The 12,754-nt window shown below is 45.3% G+C and overlaps 1 protein-coding gene across 6 annotated transcripts in view; it reads left to right on the plus strand.

Moving 5' to 3' along the window:
* The window catches only part of BAIAP2 (BAR/IMD domain containing adaptor protein 2), a 156,016-nt gene that overhangs the window by 129,371 nt on the left and 13,891 nt on the right, over window positions 1–12,754 (plus strand). For 3 of the 6 annotated variants that reach the window (XM_048488494.1, XM_048488492.1, XM_048488493.1), the window contains exons 9-14: window positions 1,364–1,562; window positions 3,538–3,739; window positions 6,842–6,910; window positions 7,643–7,793; window positions 8,985–9,083; window positions 12,044–12,078. In XM_048488494.1, coding sequence (XP_048344451.1) covers window positions 1,364–1,562; window positions 3,538–3,739; window positions 6,842–6,910; window positions 7,643–7,793; window positions 8,985–9,083; window positions 12,044–12,078 — 755 coding nt within the window. The remainder of the gene's footprint in view (window positions 1–1,363; window positions 1,563–3,537; window positions 3,740–6,841; window positions 6,911–7,642; window positions 7,794–8,984; window positions 9,084–12,043; window positions 12,079–12,754) is intronic. The other 3 variants (XM_048488498.1, XM_048488496.1, XM_048488497.1) reach the window with 1 other exon arrangement.

Genomic DNA, 12,754 nt, shown 5'->3' on the forward strand with positions numbered 1-12,754 from the left:
TCATAGAATATAGGTTTTCACAAAGAAACATCATTGTGGTTACTCAGGGATTGGGCTCTTTGAAAGTCTGTTACACACTGTGTCCAGGCAGCCCAGAAAACCCACCACAACCTATTGTTGAAGGGGTGCTGTGTGGTTTCTGGGCTGTATGGCCGTGTTCTAGCAGCATTCTCTCCTGACGTTTTGCTTGCATCTGTGGCTGGCATCTTCAGAGGATCCAGATGCAGGCGAAGTGTCAGGAGAGAATGCTGCTAGAACACGGCCATACAGCCCAAAAACCACACAGCACCCCAGTGATTCCGGTCGTGAAAGCCTTCGACAGTATATTTTCCAGGCTGTGTGGCTGTGGTCTGATAGTTTTTGCTCCCAATCACTGTACTCCACACTGTGTACTGGACACAGTGTGTAACAGACTTCCCTCTGTGATACACCTCTGAAGATGCCAGCCACAGATGCAGGCGAAACGTTAGGAACAAGATCCACCAGACCACGGCCACACAGCCTGGAAAACCCACAACAACCAGTTGAATCTGGCCGTGAAAGCCTTCGACAATACCTTCAACAATACATCTTCAGTCTTAGTTCTGCACACAATGTAGGGAAGAAAGAGAGCTCAAGGATTTCTGGGTCATTCATTTCACCAATTAATTGTGGTTTGTTCATGACATTTTGAATGCTGGCCAACGGTCACAGGAAGGTTATTTATACCATGTTAGAGTAATTGTCCATCTACCTCAGTATTAATAAGGGTGATAGACAGTGGTTCTAAGGCAGAGAAGGCTGTTTCCTAATATGTTACTTGAAACACTTTAACTAGATATGCTAGACACTGAACCCAGAACCTTCTTCAAGCATCTTCAAGCAAAGAATTTGCTCCATCACTGAGCAATAACCCATATTTCCCATAACTGCATATGAAACCAATTATGTTTTTCCTTAAAATCTGAATAGAACTGTGAAAGTAGAAAAGTGTGCCTGTGAGAACCTGTGCTCCTTACTCTGAGATATTTGGACTAACAACTAAACAATATCAAGCTATTCAGTGTTTTAAGTGGTGTATAATAATTTGTATGGCTACAGTCCAAAAAGCATTTAGCTGTAAGTTAGTCCTGCTTTAAACATAATGTGAATAATCTGAGTTATTCATTGAAGTATGCAGGCAGTGTCTTTGGAACTGTGTCTTCAGAAACTTGTGCACAAGGGCGTGAAGTAAAACAGTACCAACTTCTGTACTTGCAGGGAGGGGAGGTTAAATGTTTCAGTATGTTTTCTAGTAAGATCTGACCAGTGAATTTCCTCCTCTGGGTGTTCTATTGTGTTTGAATCTCACAGTACTTCATATTTTTTTCCTTGCTTCCTTCAGCGAATGTCTGCTCAAGAGACCATTCCAGTGATGAATGGTGTCTCAGGCTCAGAAGGTGAAGATTACAACCACTGGTCTGAAAGGAAGCCTCCTCAGCCCAAATCCTTAACCCCTCCTCAGCCACAGAAGATGAGCGACACTTACTCCAATACGCTCCCTGTGCGCAAAAGCGTCATGCCGAAAAACAGCTATGCAACCAGTAAGTCTCTCGTCTGAGGCTCTAGGGGCAACCTGCTAGCAAGTTTCCACTTGGGGAGCAAGTCACTGTTGTGATGCTGAGTGGGAATGGTGGCCGCTGCCGCCGCAGCAATACAAAACAGAGTGAGAGGAGGCATAGACACAAAGGCATATCGGGGGGGAATAGCTCCCGGGGACAGCACCTGCTCCGGGATCCCCCCTCAGCCCCCCCCCCCCGCGCTTGGGGGCAGAGCTCAGGAGCAGGTGCAGGGGCAACTTGGATGGGCACTGCAGCGGCAGCAGGCTGGCAGTTCCCCTGAGCCCTGCCCCTGAGGACCTGGCGAGGGAAGGAGGCGGCTTGGGCGGGCGCTGCAGCAGCAGGCCTCCTTCTGGCAGCAGGCCAGCTCTGTCTTTAGACGCCTCCCCCATGCCAACCCAGCTGTTCTGGGTTGGCGTGGTGGTGGGGGGTGATTTTGCCCCCACCCCACCCCGCCACCATTGCAGTCGGGGTAATTTGACCCCTCCTGTCCCCGTGGGCCACTGCATAGATACTAAAAACTTCAACACTAATTTTCAGCTGGATGCTCACTTGCTTATTCTTGGTGGCAGAATTTCTGGAAGCCTGGCAGATACAAAACTTAAATAAAGCAGACTTGCGCAATGTGATGCATATCTGAAGTAGTCTTTGTCGCTATGCTGTTGTTCTTAATATGATGCATCAGAAGCAATCAGAAGCTTTAACCATAGGCATTTTGGGCCACATTTAAAGTGGTTGATAAAACCTGGATCGAAATATTTACTACTGTTGCTCTGTTGTAACAACAGACAAGAGATCTTGCTTGGCACAAGCAGGAGACGTTCATGGTGTTTGGCGAGAACGGAGGGGTTGTTTTATAGTGTTCGTGCTCCATTCTTTGTCATGTGGAACAAGCATAGCTCTTCAGCTGCTATACCGTCTTTGAAGAGGAGTAGTCTCAGTGTGAGTACTTTGCCAGGAGACTCACTCAGCCTTCCTCTCCCCCCTCCCTCTTTGGAGGCATAATCAAGAAGGAGAGGGTCAGGATAATGAATAAAATCTTGGACGCAAAGCATCTCAAATAGCTGGGTTTACACAACAGGCAAAGTAATAGTGTTAAAAAAAAACCTTCCTTGCACCCCAAGCCTAAACAATTAAGGATTCCAGTGGGACACCAGCTATTAAGCAGTGGTTATGAATATTTCCTGCTGCACCGTATGGAACAATTATAAGAGATGCCATTAGCTTTCCTGGTTCCATAATTTACAGTTTCTCTAGCTTAAACTTCTTGAGTAGCTTTCTGAGTACATCTCAGCAAAATGTGTTATGATAATTTAAAGTGCATGCTATTAAATGCTTCTCCTGCATATCCTTTTTTCTTGTAGCGGGCCTTGTAGATAATCAGTGATCCATACATGGGTGTGTTAGCTTTTCCAGCACGGTGTAATGGTTAAGAGTGGGTGGACTTTAATCTGGAAAACCAGGTTTGATTCTCCACTCCTTCACATGAGCGGCAGACTCTTATGTGGTGAACCAGATTTGTTCCCCCACTACTAGATTCCTGCTGGGTGACCTTGGGCTAGTTACAGTTTGTTCAGAACTTTCTCAGCTTCCCTTGCCTCACAAGGTGCCTGTTGTGGGGAGAGAAAGAGAAAGGAGTTTGTAAGCTGACTTGAGTCTCCTTACGGGGCAGAAAAGTAGGGTATAAATCCAGACACTTCTTCTTGTGATGCTGGAGTTCTTGTGATGCTGGAGTTTTAAAAATAATACTTTGTTTTTTTATTTCTACATTTTTCAAAACTTGTTTTTGTTCAAAGAACTTTCAGTAAAGGTCTCAGTAAGTGGTTATACAGTTGAGAAGATAGACTTGTGTGTAAACCTTTGAACATTTTCTCATACAAAAGATTTTGATCAGTTTATGATCAAACGAAAGCCACTTGGTGTGATATGTTTTGTTTTTCTTGCTCTTTCCCCATTCCAGCTGAAAACAAGACTCTGCCACGTTCTAGCTCCATGGCAGCCGGGTTGGAGAAGAATGGCAGGATGAGAGTGCGAGCCATTTTCTCTCATGCTGCTGGGGATAACACCACCCTTCTGAGCTTCAAGGAGGGAGACCTCATTACGTTGCTAGTGCCAGAGGCAAGGGATGGGTGGCACTACGGAGAGAGTGAGAAGACAAAACTGTGAGTTTTTTCCCCTTGGTTTTGAGGTTGTGTGGATCTCCTATCCTGTAGCCAAGAAAAGAGCGAGCACTCGGCAATTGCTTTTCAATTCTTTTCCCTGCAAGTGGTAAAGGAAAGGGAGCAGGGGTTTCTGGGAGGCTACAGAAGGGAGCCTGGTACTGAGGGCATGCCCAGAAGGGTGCATGTACGGCATGGGGGGAACAGCATATTGTATCTTTTTGGAAATAAAAGCAGGGGAAATCCAAAATAGAGCAAATCCTGACTCAGTTCGAGCCCTGTGCTATCTCCTCAAGGCAATTATTATGTTCTGCCTTTTGAAATGCCTGGATTCTCAGAAATCTGGCCTGCATCATTTTGAATTTTTGCAGCCTTTTTCGTGCCCAGTGTTTTTCTACCAGAAGAAAGTTGAGAATGCTAAGAGGTAGAATTGTTGTCCATAGATTAAAATTTGGGGTGAAATGGCGGAAGGGATTGTAAGGTATGAAGTACCATTGAGAAGAGCTTCTGACATTGTGCTCTCAGGTTGCTTGCAGGGAGTGCCACTGAGGTAAGTTCCTCTGTAATCCTGGGTGCCTAGAGATTGCTAGGATGCTTTTCTAGCTTGTTTGCGGAGCTGCCTAGATGCAGCACAGGAAGTGTGAAGTGTCCTAAGTTGCCATGGAAATAAAGCCACGTGCTTCCTTGCCACTGCAGGGTGGATGAATGTTGTCTCCCTTGGATACCTTCCACCTCTACAATGTCAATGAGGGTGGAGGCTGCAAAACCAGGCTGCATAATAAAAGGGGATGTTTCAAGCTCATCCCTAAATAGTAAGTTCAAACCCAGTGACAGAACTGCCATTATTGGTCGTGTGCTGAGAAAGCAAGAATACTTTCCCTAGTGAGAACACGGAGAAAAACTGTGGAAACGGTTGTCACTTAACCCCTAGAGTTTCTGTGGCATAACCTGGAACAAAAGTTGCCTCTGGGTTAGACTGCTCCAGTCAGTTTGCTTTTGCATAATTCGCTTGCTAAGGAACAAGGGCAAGCTGGTTGCTTGGCAACAGCTGTGTAGGTAAGTTCCTCTGTAATCCCCAACTATTGTGAGCTGTCTCTTATAATCAAAATCTGGATGTTCAAAGCCATAAATCTGGACCTACAAGCCTTTTTCCCATCTGCCAGAAAAATAGTCCTGGAATGTGCTGCTTTTTCCTTGGAGGCTGAAAGGAATTTGGTCTTTGAATGAATTAGTGGATCTGAGTAGCAAAGTCAAGCTTTGGAAGGCAGGGGAAGGCAAAGTCCCTGTCTGTGGTGATCTGCTCTTATTTAACCATGTAGTCCTACCTATCCCCACACAGATAGGAAGCGGGGGGGGGGGGGGGCTTCAGTTGAGCCACCCTCTACAACAGTGGATGCACAGAAACAAGAATGTTGTAAGCAGCTTAACAGATCAAATAGTACCAGTGGCCCTGGCATGGTATCTGCCCCTGCTAGGGCTATTGCAGGTAATAGTGGTTTGCTCAGAAGCATCCAGGAAATGAAAACGATTATGGGATGGAGTGGAGGGCTTACAGTGGAGCTTCCTAGTTTAAATGATTCCATTGTCTGCAACATCCTTTTATACATTTAACATTGAGGCTTTGGATGTGTGTGTATATATGTAAACTTGTTTCTGTGTGTTTCTTCCCAGACTGCTATGTTAGCCATTTTTAATTTATCATGCTGAAAATTTATCTTGTGAATATTTGCCTCACTTCTCACAAGCAATTAAGAGCAATATGGAAAGACTGGAGAGCAAGCAGAGTAATGCTGCCTGCTGTTAGCATGTTGCAGAAAATTCAGAAATTTTCAGAGACAGAAAATAATGTTCTGCGCCTACAAATGGATATAGAGTGGTATCGTATAGCCTGATCTCATCAGATTTCAGAAGCTAAGCAGGGTTGGTACTTGGAAGGGAGACCTCTAAGGAAGTCTGTGCAGAGGAAGGCAATAAGCACACCACCTCTGCTTAATTGAACACCCCACAAGGGGTCACTATAAGTCAGATGCAACTCAGTGGTACTTTACACACACAAGCCCACAGATCCTTTTGCCACAAGATGACATAGAAACCGCTTTTATTTGTATGACTAACACAAAAATGCAGAATCTGGTTGCTACATATGTTCAGCATCCTATGTGCTTCCATTTCAAAGAAGAAATTGGACTAGAGGAGACTTCCTGGTCCTTGTGGCTAAGGAAAGTGTTTTACAAGGAGGTAGAGGTCTATAGGGGAGGGAAGGCAGCATGGTATAGCCTGGTCTCATCACATCTTGGTAGCTAAACAGGGTTGGTATTTGAAAGAGAGACCACCAAAGAAGAGGGAGGCAATAGCAAACCACATCTTCTTCACACTTGCCATGAAAGCCCTTTGCTGGGGTTGCCATAATTTGGCTGTGACTTCACAGTATTTTACATACACAGTGGTTTGTGGCAGCTCCAGAACATAGCTTCAGAACTTCAAGATGGGTGAATAACTAGGGCAGGGGTGGCCAACCTATGGCACTCCAGATGTTCATGGACTGCAATTCCCATCAGCCCCGGCCAGCATGGCCAATTGGCCATGCTGGCAGGGGCTGATGGGAATTGTAGTCCATGAACATCTGGAGTGCCATAGGTTGGCCATCCCTGAACTAGGGCGTAAAGAATTACACAGGACTTGCCGGAAAAGACAGTAATGCTAGGAAAAGTTGAAAGCAGCAGGAAAAGAGGAAGACTCAGCATGAGATGTATTGACTTAATAAAGGAAACCACGGCCTTCAGTTTGCAAGGCATGAGCAAGGCTGCTAATGATAAGATGTTTTGGAGGCCATTAATGCAGAAGGTCACCCTAAATTGGAAGCGGCTTGAGAGCACATCATATGCACACATGCAAGCATTCCATTGTCTGATCCTAGAACTCACATCTGGGCCATCCCCTGCCTTGTTACATTCCATGAAATCCGGAATGAATGTATGCAAAATTGCTTCCGTTTGAGGCACTCAAGCCTGGAATTTGGACCCAATGAATTAACACAATAGACTGCCTAATACTTTAATTGCAACTCTCCTCAAATGTTGCTTTTCTTTCTGTTCTGCATTGTAGAAGAGGCTGGTTTCCTTTCTCCTATACCCGTATGCTGGACAGTGAGGGAAGTGACCGGCTGCACATGAGGTAAGGTGTTGTTGGCTGCTGTGGCCTTTTGAAGAGACTTCTCTTGTGAAAGGTAGAGCCACCGTTGTGAAGCCAGAATTAGCGTCTGCTTCCTAGTATATTGTTTGGACACGTTGTTTGTTGGTAACATGTTGTACCTGATCCAGGTCAGTCAGACCAGTAGCGCAAGCTTTGCTTTGAAAACATTTGATGTCTTTTATTAGGAACAGCCCAAAAGTAAATATGCTTTTAATAGGATGACTCCCAACAGGATGCTTGTTAGCAATTCAAAGACAACGGGTAGGAACTGTTAAGCCTTTAGAAGAAAAACAAGTTCCTTATGAAGATTTTAGTCAACATGCCTGAATGGGATTTTAGAGCAGCTGCAGGATAGTAGCTTTTTTTGATTTCCTAGCTGAAGACAAAGATTAACTTACTGGCCGGGGCAAGAAGTGCTATCAGTGAAAAAGAAGCGTCTAGACCAGGGGTCTGCAGCCTGTGGCTCTCCAGATATTCATGGACTACAATTCCCATCAGTCCCTGCCAGCATGGCCAATTGGCCATGTTGGCAGGGGCTGATGGGAATTGTAGTCCATGAACATCTGGAGAGCCACAGGTTGCAGACCCCTGGTCTAGATAACATGCAATAATTTCATTTAGAATGTCCTTGCCATCAAAACTGCAGACTGACTGACTGCTTCATTCCTGGTGAAGTATATAACAGATATTAATCAGGTCTATTTCGTCTTGTAGCCAAGGGAAAAGCAGCAGCACAGGTAACCTGCTGGACAAAGACGACATCCCTCCTCCTGATTACAGCATGTCCTCCCGAGCTTTCCAGACGCAGAATGTCAGCACTTTCAAACAGAGGCCATATAGCGTTGCAGTTCCAGCCTTCTCCCAGGTGAGGCATTTCATTGGGTAGGACAGGAAATATATCCCGCTGTGGAGGCAACCTGGTTGAACTGCCTGAAGCTGAGCCAGAGGTGATGAATGCAAAGCAGAAATTCTGTAGTTGCACAGAGCAGAATGAATTTGGATTTATTATAGGACTGTTAGCATCGACTCAGAAGGCAAAAGTTCTGTTGTACGCTTAGTAGGTGCTATTTTTCGCATTTAAAGAGCTGAAAGTTAGAGAGCTGCATAGTTAGAGGTGACTTTTGTCAGAATAGTTAGAAAGTCAGTGTGTTAAAGTTGCCATGGGATATGACTGTTTTTAACCTACGGCCGTGGTGGCGAACCTTTGGCACTCCAGATGTAATGGACTACAATTCCGATCAGCCCCTGCCAGCACTGAACATAGAGCTGGAGTTGACTCTTCCTTCCGAACTTCTTACTGGCTGAATCTCAGGGAAAAGAGAATGTCAACTGGATCATTGCCTGCAGCCAAATGGGTCTATGGTTGGCAGAACAAACTTGGCTTTACCATACAATAGAGAGCCATTTTTTGACGGAGCAGCACTTGTAGTATCTGCTGTGTTTTTGTTTGGGATTTTCCCTCTTCCCCATTCTCCACCTCCATAACCTCTGTGGAACAGGGGAATAACTTGGAGTTGAGTCAAGAAATCATGTAGTGCACATGTTTTGTAGTTGAGAAATATTCACCAGGCTGTAACGGACAATATTTCCAAGCCCTACTTTTGACATTATTTTTGGAGTGCACTTTGAGATAATGTTTCTTTTGCTGCTGAATGGTACTGTAATCTAGTTCAGCAATTTTGAAACTGTTTAGAACATTTTATGAAGTAAAATGCTGCAGCATAGATGTTAGGAAAAATGTACACTCTTCAAATGTAACATCTACTTTTTGCACCTCCTGATGTGATAGGCTGTAATTTCTTGCACATACCTCATCTGTAGACACATACCTCATCTGTAGACCACAAAGTTACCTTTGCAGAAAACACTGTGGGCCATTGTGGGTCACTCCCTGGGTGCGGGGGCGGGGGGGGGGGGGGGGCATTTTGCTTGAAGGGATCCTGGTTTCAGCACTGCTGAAGTGAGCATTCTCCAAGCGGTCTGTTTTCTAACACATGTCTGTTTACAAACAGGTAAGGCTTACTTGCCAACAGGTGCCTATGTTCATTATTTATAGGACTACCTTATGCCCTATGGCTGTGCACTTAATGAATATTCCAGTGGCCTCTGCCAACTGTTACCTGCTTCCTACCAGCCTTACCCTAGGTCAACAGCCGTAAGTTCTGAAGAACACAATGCTCCAATTGGGACTTCTAAGGGCTGTTTTCTGCCTAATGCATCTTTTTGCTTTACCCAGAATGTTGCTATGACGCATCTTACTCTTCCTCCTTTAAAAGGAGGCCACCGAATGAACTGCTGTTTAAAAAAAATTAAATGGAAGGAGAGAAATGAACCACAATTGATGAAGAAAAATGTAACCAACTGGCAAATTTAGTGATGGGTGAGGCATAAAGAATGGCAGCAAAACAGCAGCGTAAACCCAACTGGTAACATTGACTGTTCAATAAATGTCTCAGACTAGAGTTGGGCTGCTTGCAGGTCAATTAAGCTTATTTTTCCCTCAAACCCCCTAGATGGGAACTATCTCTAGACTGGTCCTGGTCCAAAGCCAGGCAAAGTTGCTAAGTTACCAAAAAGCTGAGAGGGTAGGTGGAATAAAGGAGGGCAAAACCTAGCTCCAGTACACAGGAAGGCAGTGGCTGATCCTGAGGCAAAAAAGGAGCTACTATTGGCTGATGAAGCCTGAATGTTGTAAAAATTTTCAGAGGGAGGATGATTTTCTTTAGCTCTGAACCATGTGTTACCATTACAAACTGGTAACATTTGGCTGCCAAAGGGCTCAGCTGAAACTTCCAAGATAAAAGGGTTCAAATAGCAAAGCATCCATTTCTTAGGGATTGTCAAGACAGAAATAATACGTCAGGGCCTGCTACAAATGTTACAGAACAATAGCAGTCCTGTTATTTGACTGGAATGCTGAAAGTACCAGGTTTTGTTAAATGAATATGGTTCAAGCTTGGGAATCATGGCCTTTTCAGTTGGCTATTTATGGTTGCTCAGAGTTGGAAAAGGTCCTGCTTTCTCTCTTTGCTTTAAAACAGGCTCAGTGGCAGTCCCTTATTGACTTTCCTCAGGTGAAGATGTGACTAAGGAATTGCAGAGGGGAGGGAGTGCTGATTTGGCTGGGATTTTGAGTTACAGGTGGTTATGCTAGCTGTCTAACTGACAGGAGCTTATGCAGTTACCATGGTGATTGTTATTCGCCAGCAAGCATGAGGGGAAAGTGCCTAGAATTTTTGCAGTATTGTCCATTCATAGCCCTTTAGAAGGAGAAGGTTTGGTTTTTATCCCTCACTTTTCTCTACCTTTAAGGAGTCTCAAAGTGTTCCCTTCCCGTCCTTGCAACACCTGTCACAGTTCTCTCAGAATTCTCTCAGCCCCACCTACCTCACAAGGTGTCTGTTGAGGGGAGAGGAAGTGACAGAGTTTGTAAGCCACTTTGAGACTCCTTATGGTTGAGAAAAGTAGGGTGTAAATCCACATTCTTCTTCTTCAGCAGACGCCTTGTGAGTAGGTGGGGCTGAGAGAGTTCTGAGAGAACTGTGACTAATCCAAGGTCACCCAGCAGACTTCTTGTGGAGGAATGGGGAAACCAACCCAATTCCCCAGATTAGAATCCCCCACATACGTGAGCAGTTCGAGCCTATGTTTCTGGTTTAGTGAAGCTGATCAAAAAGTAATTCTTGCTAGGTTGAAGAGTGAGGCCCCTTCCACACAGGCAAAGTACAGCGGGTTGCAGCTGGGGTAAAGAAACCTGCGTTGCTGTCAGGGCGTTTGCATGCCTCCGTGCAGGCAGTGAATGGAGCCCGAGGAGGCAACGTGGGTTGTCGTTGCGCCGTCACTCTGAGGCGTGTTTTTTTTCCCAATCACCTCCCTCCGCTATGTAACTATGGGGCCAGGCAGGCATGGACCTGCCACCTTTGTGCCCCTGCGTAGCTTCACAGGAGAGAGGTGGGGACTGGGGCAAAAAAGGGAAGTGTGGCCAAGTAATGCGCTTCTCAGGGCAGCCGTTCGCTCGCTTGCAACTGCTACCTGCATTAAAACGAAAGAATCGCAGTGTGATTCTTGAAAAACCAGGGTTGGGGGGGAAAACGTGAGGCGGACTCACATTAGGAGTGGGAGCTGTGCAAAGTTCCCCCCCCCCCCCCCAAACACGGGGTTTTTCCTTCTCCAGCCCGGGTTTATCGGCCCTTGCGGAAGGGGCCTGAGTGTCCACAATAGAAATAGCCTCTTGGAAATTACAAGGTTACAGTTCTATGACATGGAAATTTGAGGATCTGAAGTGTCCACGTTTTAGACCAGTGACTTGGCTTGATTCTACTGCCCACCCCCACCCCCCACCCCCATCCCAGCCAGGAAAAATAAGCGCTTGTAGTTTTTCTTCTCTGTCTGCATTCAAGCACAGAGATGAACAGGCAGACTGCAGTTTCTCTGTGCAGTGCTTTCTCCTGTTTCATCCTTTCCACCAATGCCTTGACCATCTCTAACAGGCATTTTATGGGAGGGGTGATAATGCACAAAAGAGATGGAGGATTCAGAATCCTGTGCCTGTTTCCATCAAAAATGCAATGCTGCCAACCTGCTTTCTTTCAGAGGTGGTTTGTGCTGCATATCTAGCATTTTGTGTTGCCCAGGTTATGCCTCTTACACTGCATGGCTTGTAAGTTACAAGGAACTCTTCCATGCCAAGGCAGATAACTCATTATTTTTACTATGGGAACTCAGTATTTATCTTCTACTGCTACATCTTTGTAATCCAAAGTAATTATCTAGTGCAGGGGTAGGGAACCTGCGGCTCTCCAGATGTTCAGGAACTACAATTCCCATCAGCCTCTGTCAGCATGGCCAATTGGCCATGCTGGTAGGGGCTGATGGGAATTGTAGTTCCTGAACATCTGGAGAGCCGCAGGTTCCCTACCCCTGATCTAGTGAAAGGAGTACAGCTTTCCACCCTTCGCTGATGCCTGTTTTAGCTTCCATAGCTCAGCTATTTTTCACAGATCAAGCCTGGAAATGATTATTATGTAATTTGTGTTGATCTTGTGTAGTCACTCATTGGAGAAAATGCAGCATCTTCTGATTATTAACACCTTGCCTGTCTTTTCTATTCCATAGGGTGTGGATGACTACGGAGCAAGACCCTCAAGCAGGTAAGAGCTTGTATTTCAAGCCCACTGTAGATCTACACAGTAAATGTCAATAAGGGAGGCTGCTATATCTGTAGTTAGAAGATTACATATAAACACTTGCCATGCAAGCGTGAGCCTTGGTGAGCACTGGAATCTGTGATTTCCAAGGTAGCAGAATCCTCTGCTTTCCATTGTATGGAGTTTGTTGGGCTTTGGTCTGGAAGATTAATATTAGGAGCCTTCACAGAAAAGGAAATCACTGGCAGTAGTCTCCATAATGACTTGTGGCATTCAGGCTGCATTCCTGGGTTCTTTGTGAGCGTAGAGGTTCTTCAGTGAGAAGACTCATTTGCTTCTGCAGTGGCCATAGAAGAGAGCTAGGTGTGTAATAGATAACTCTAGCAGTTCCAAGACTCCACCCTAGAGCCTGCATGAGAAAATCTTCTTGCAGTGCATTCTTGTTCCACGGCAGATATGCAGGCATTCCTTGCTAGATGAGGCACTGCAGAGAGGGCTCATTGACAATAGGAAATTTATAAAATTTGGCTGCTGCTTAAAGTAAACAGGAAACAATTAACCCTTCAGCCAGACAACCTGAAAACTGGGGAAGGGAATCTCCACAGCTTGAGAAACTCTCAGGTCAAAAGTTGATTTTACCTGATTTGCCCCATTATGCTTTTGTCCTGGAAAGGGCTTT

The sequence above is a fragment of the Sphaerodactylus townsendi genome, linkage group LG03 (assembly GCF_021028975.2).
Source record: "Sphaerodactylus townsendi isolate TG3544 linkage group LG03, MPM_Stown_v2.3, whole genome shotgun sequence".
In the NCBI taxonomy this organism is placed as follows: domain Eukaryota; kingdom Metazoa; phylum Chordata; class Lepidosauria; order Squamata; family Sphaerodactylidae; genus Sphaerodactylus; species Sphaerodactylus townsendi.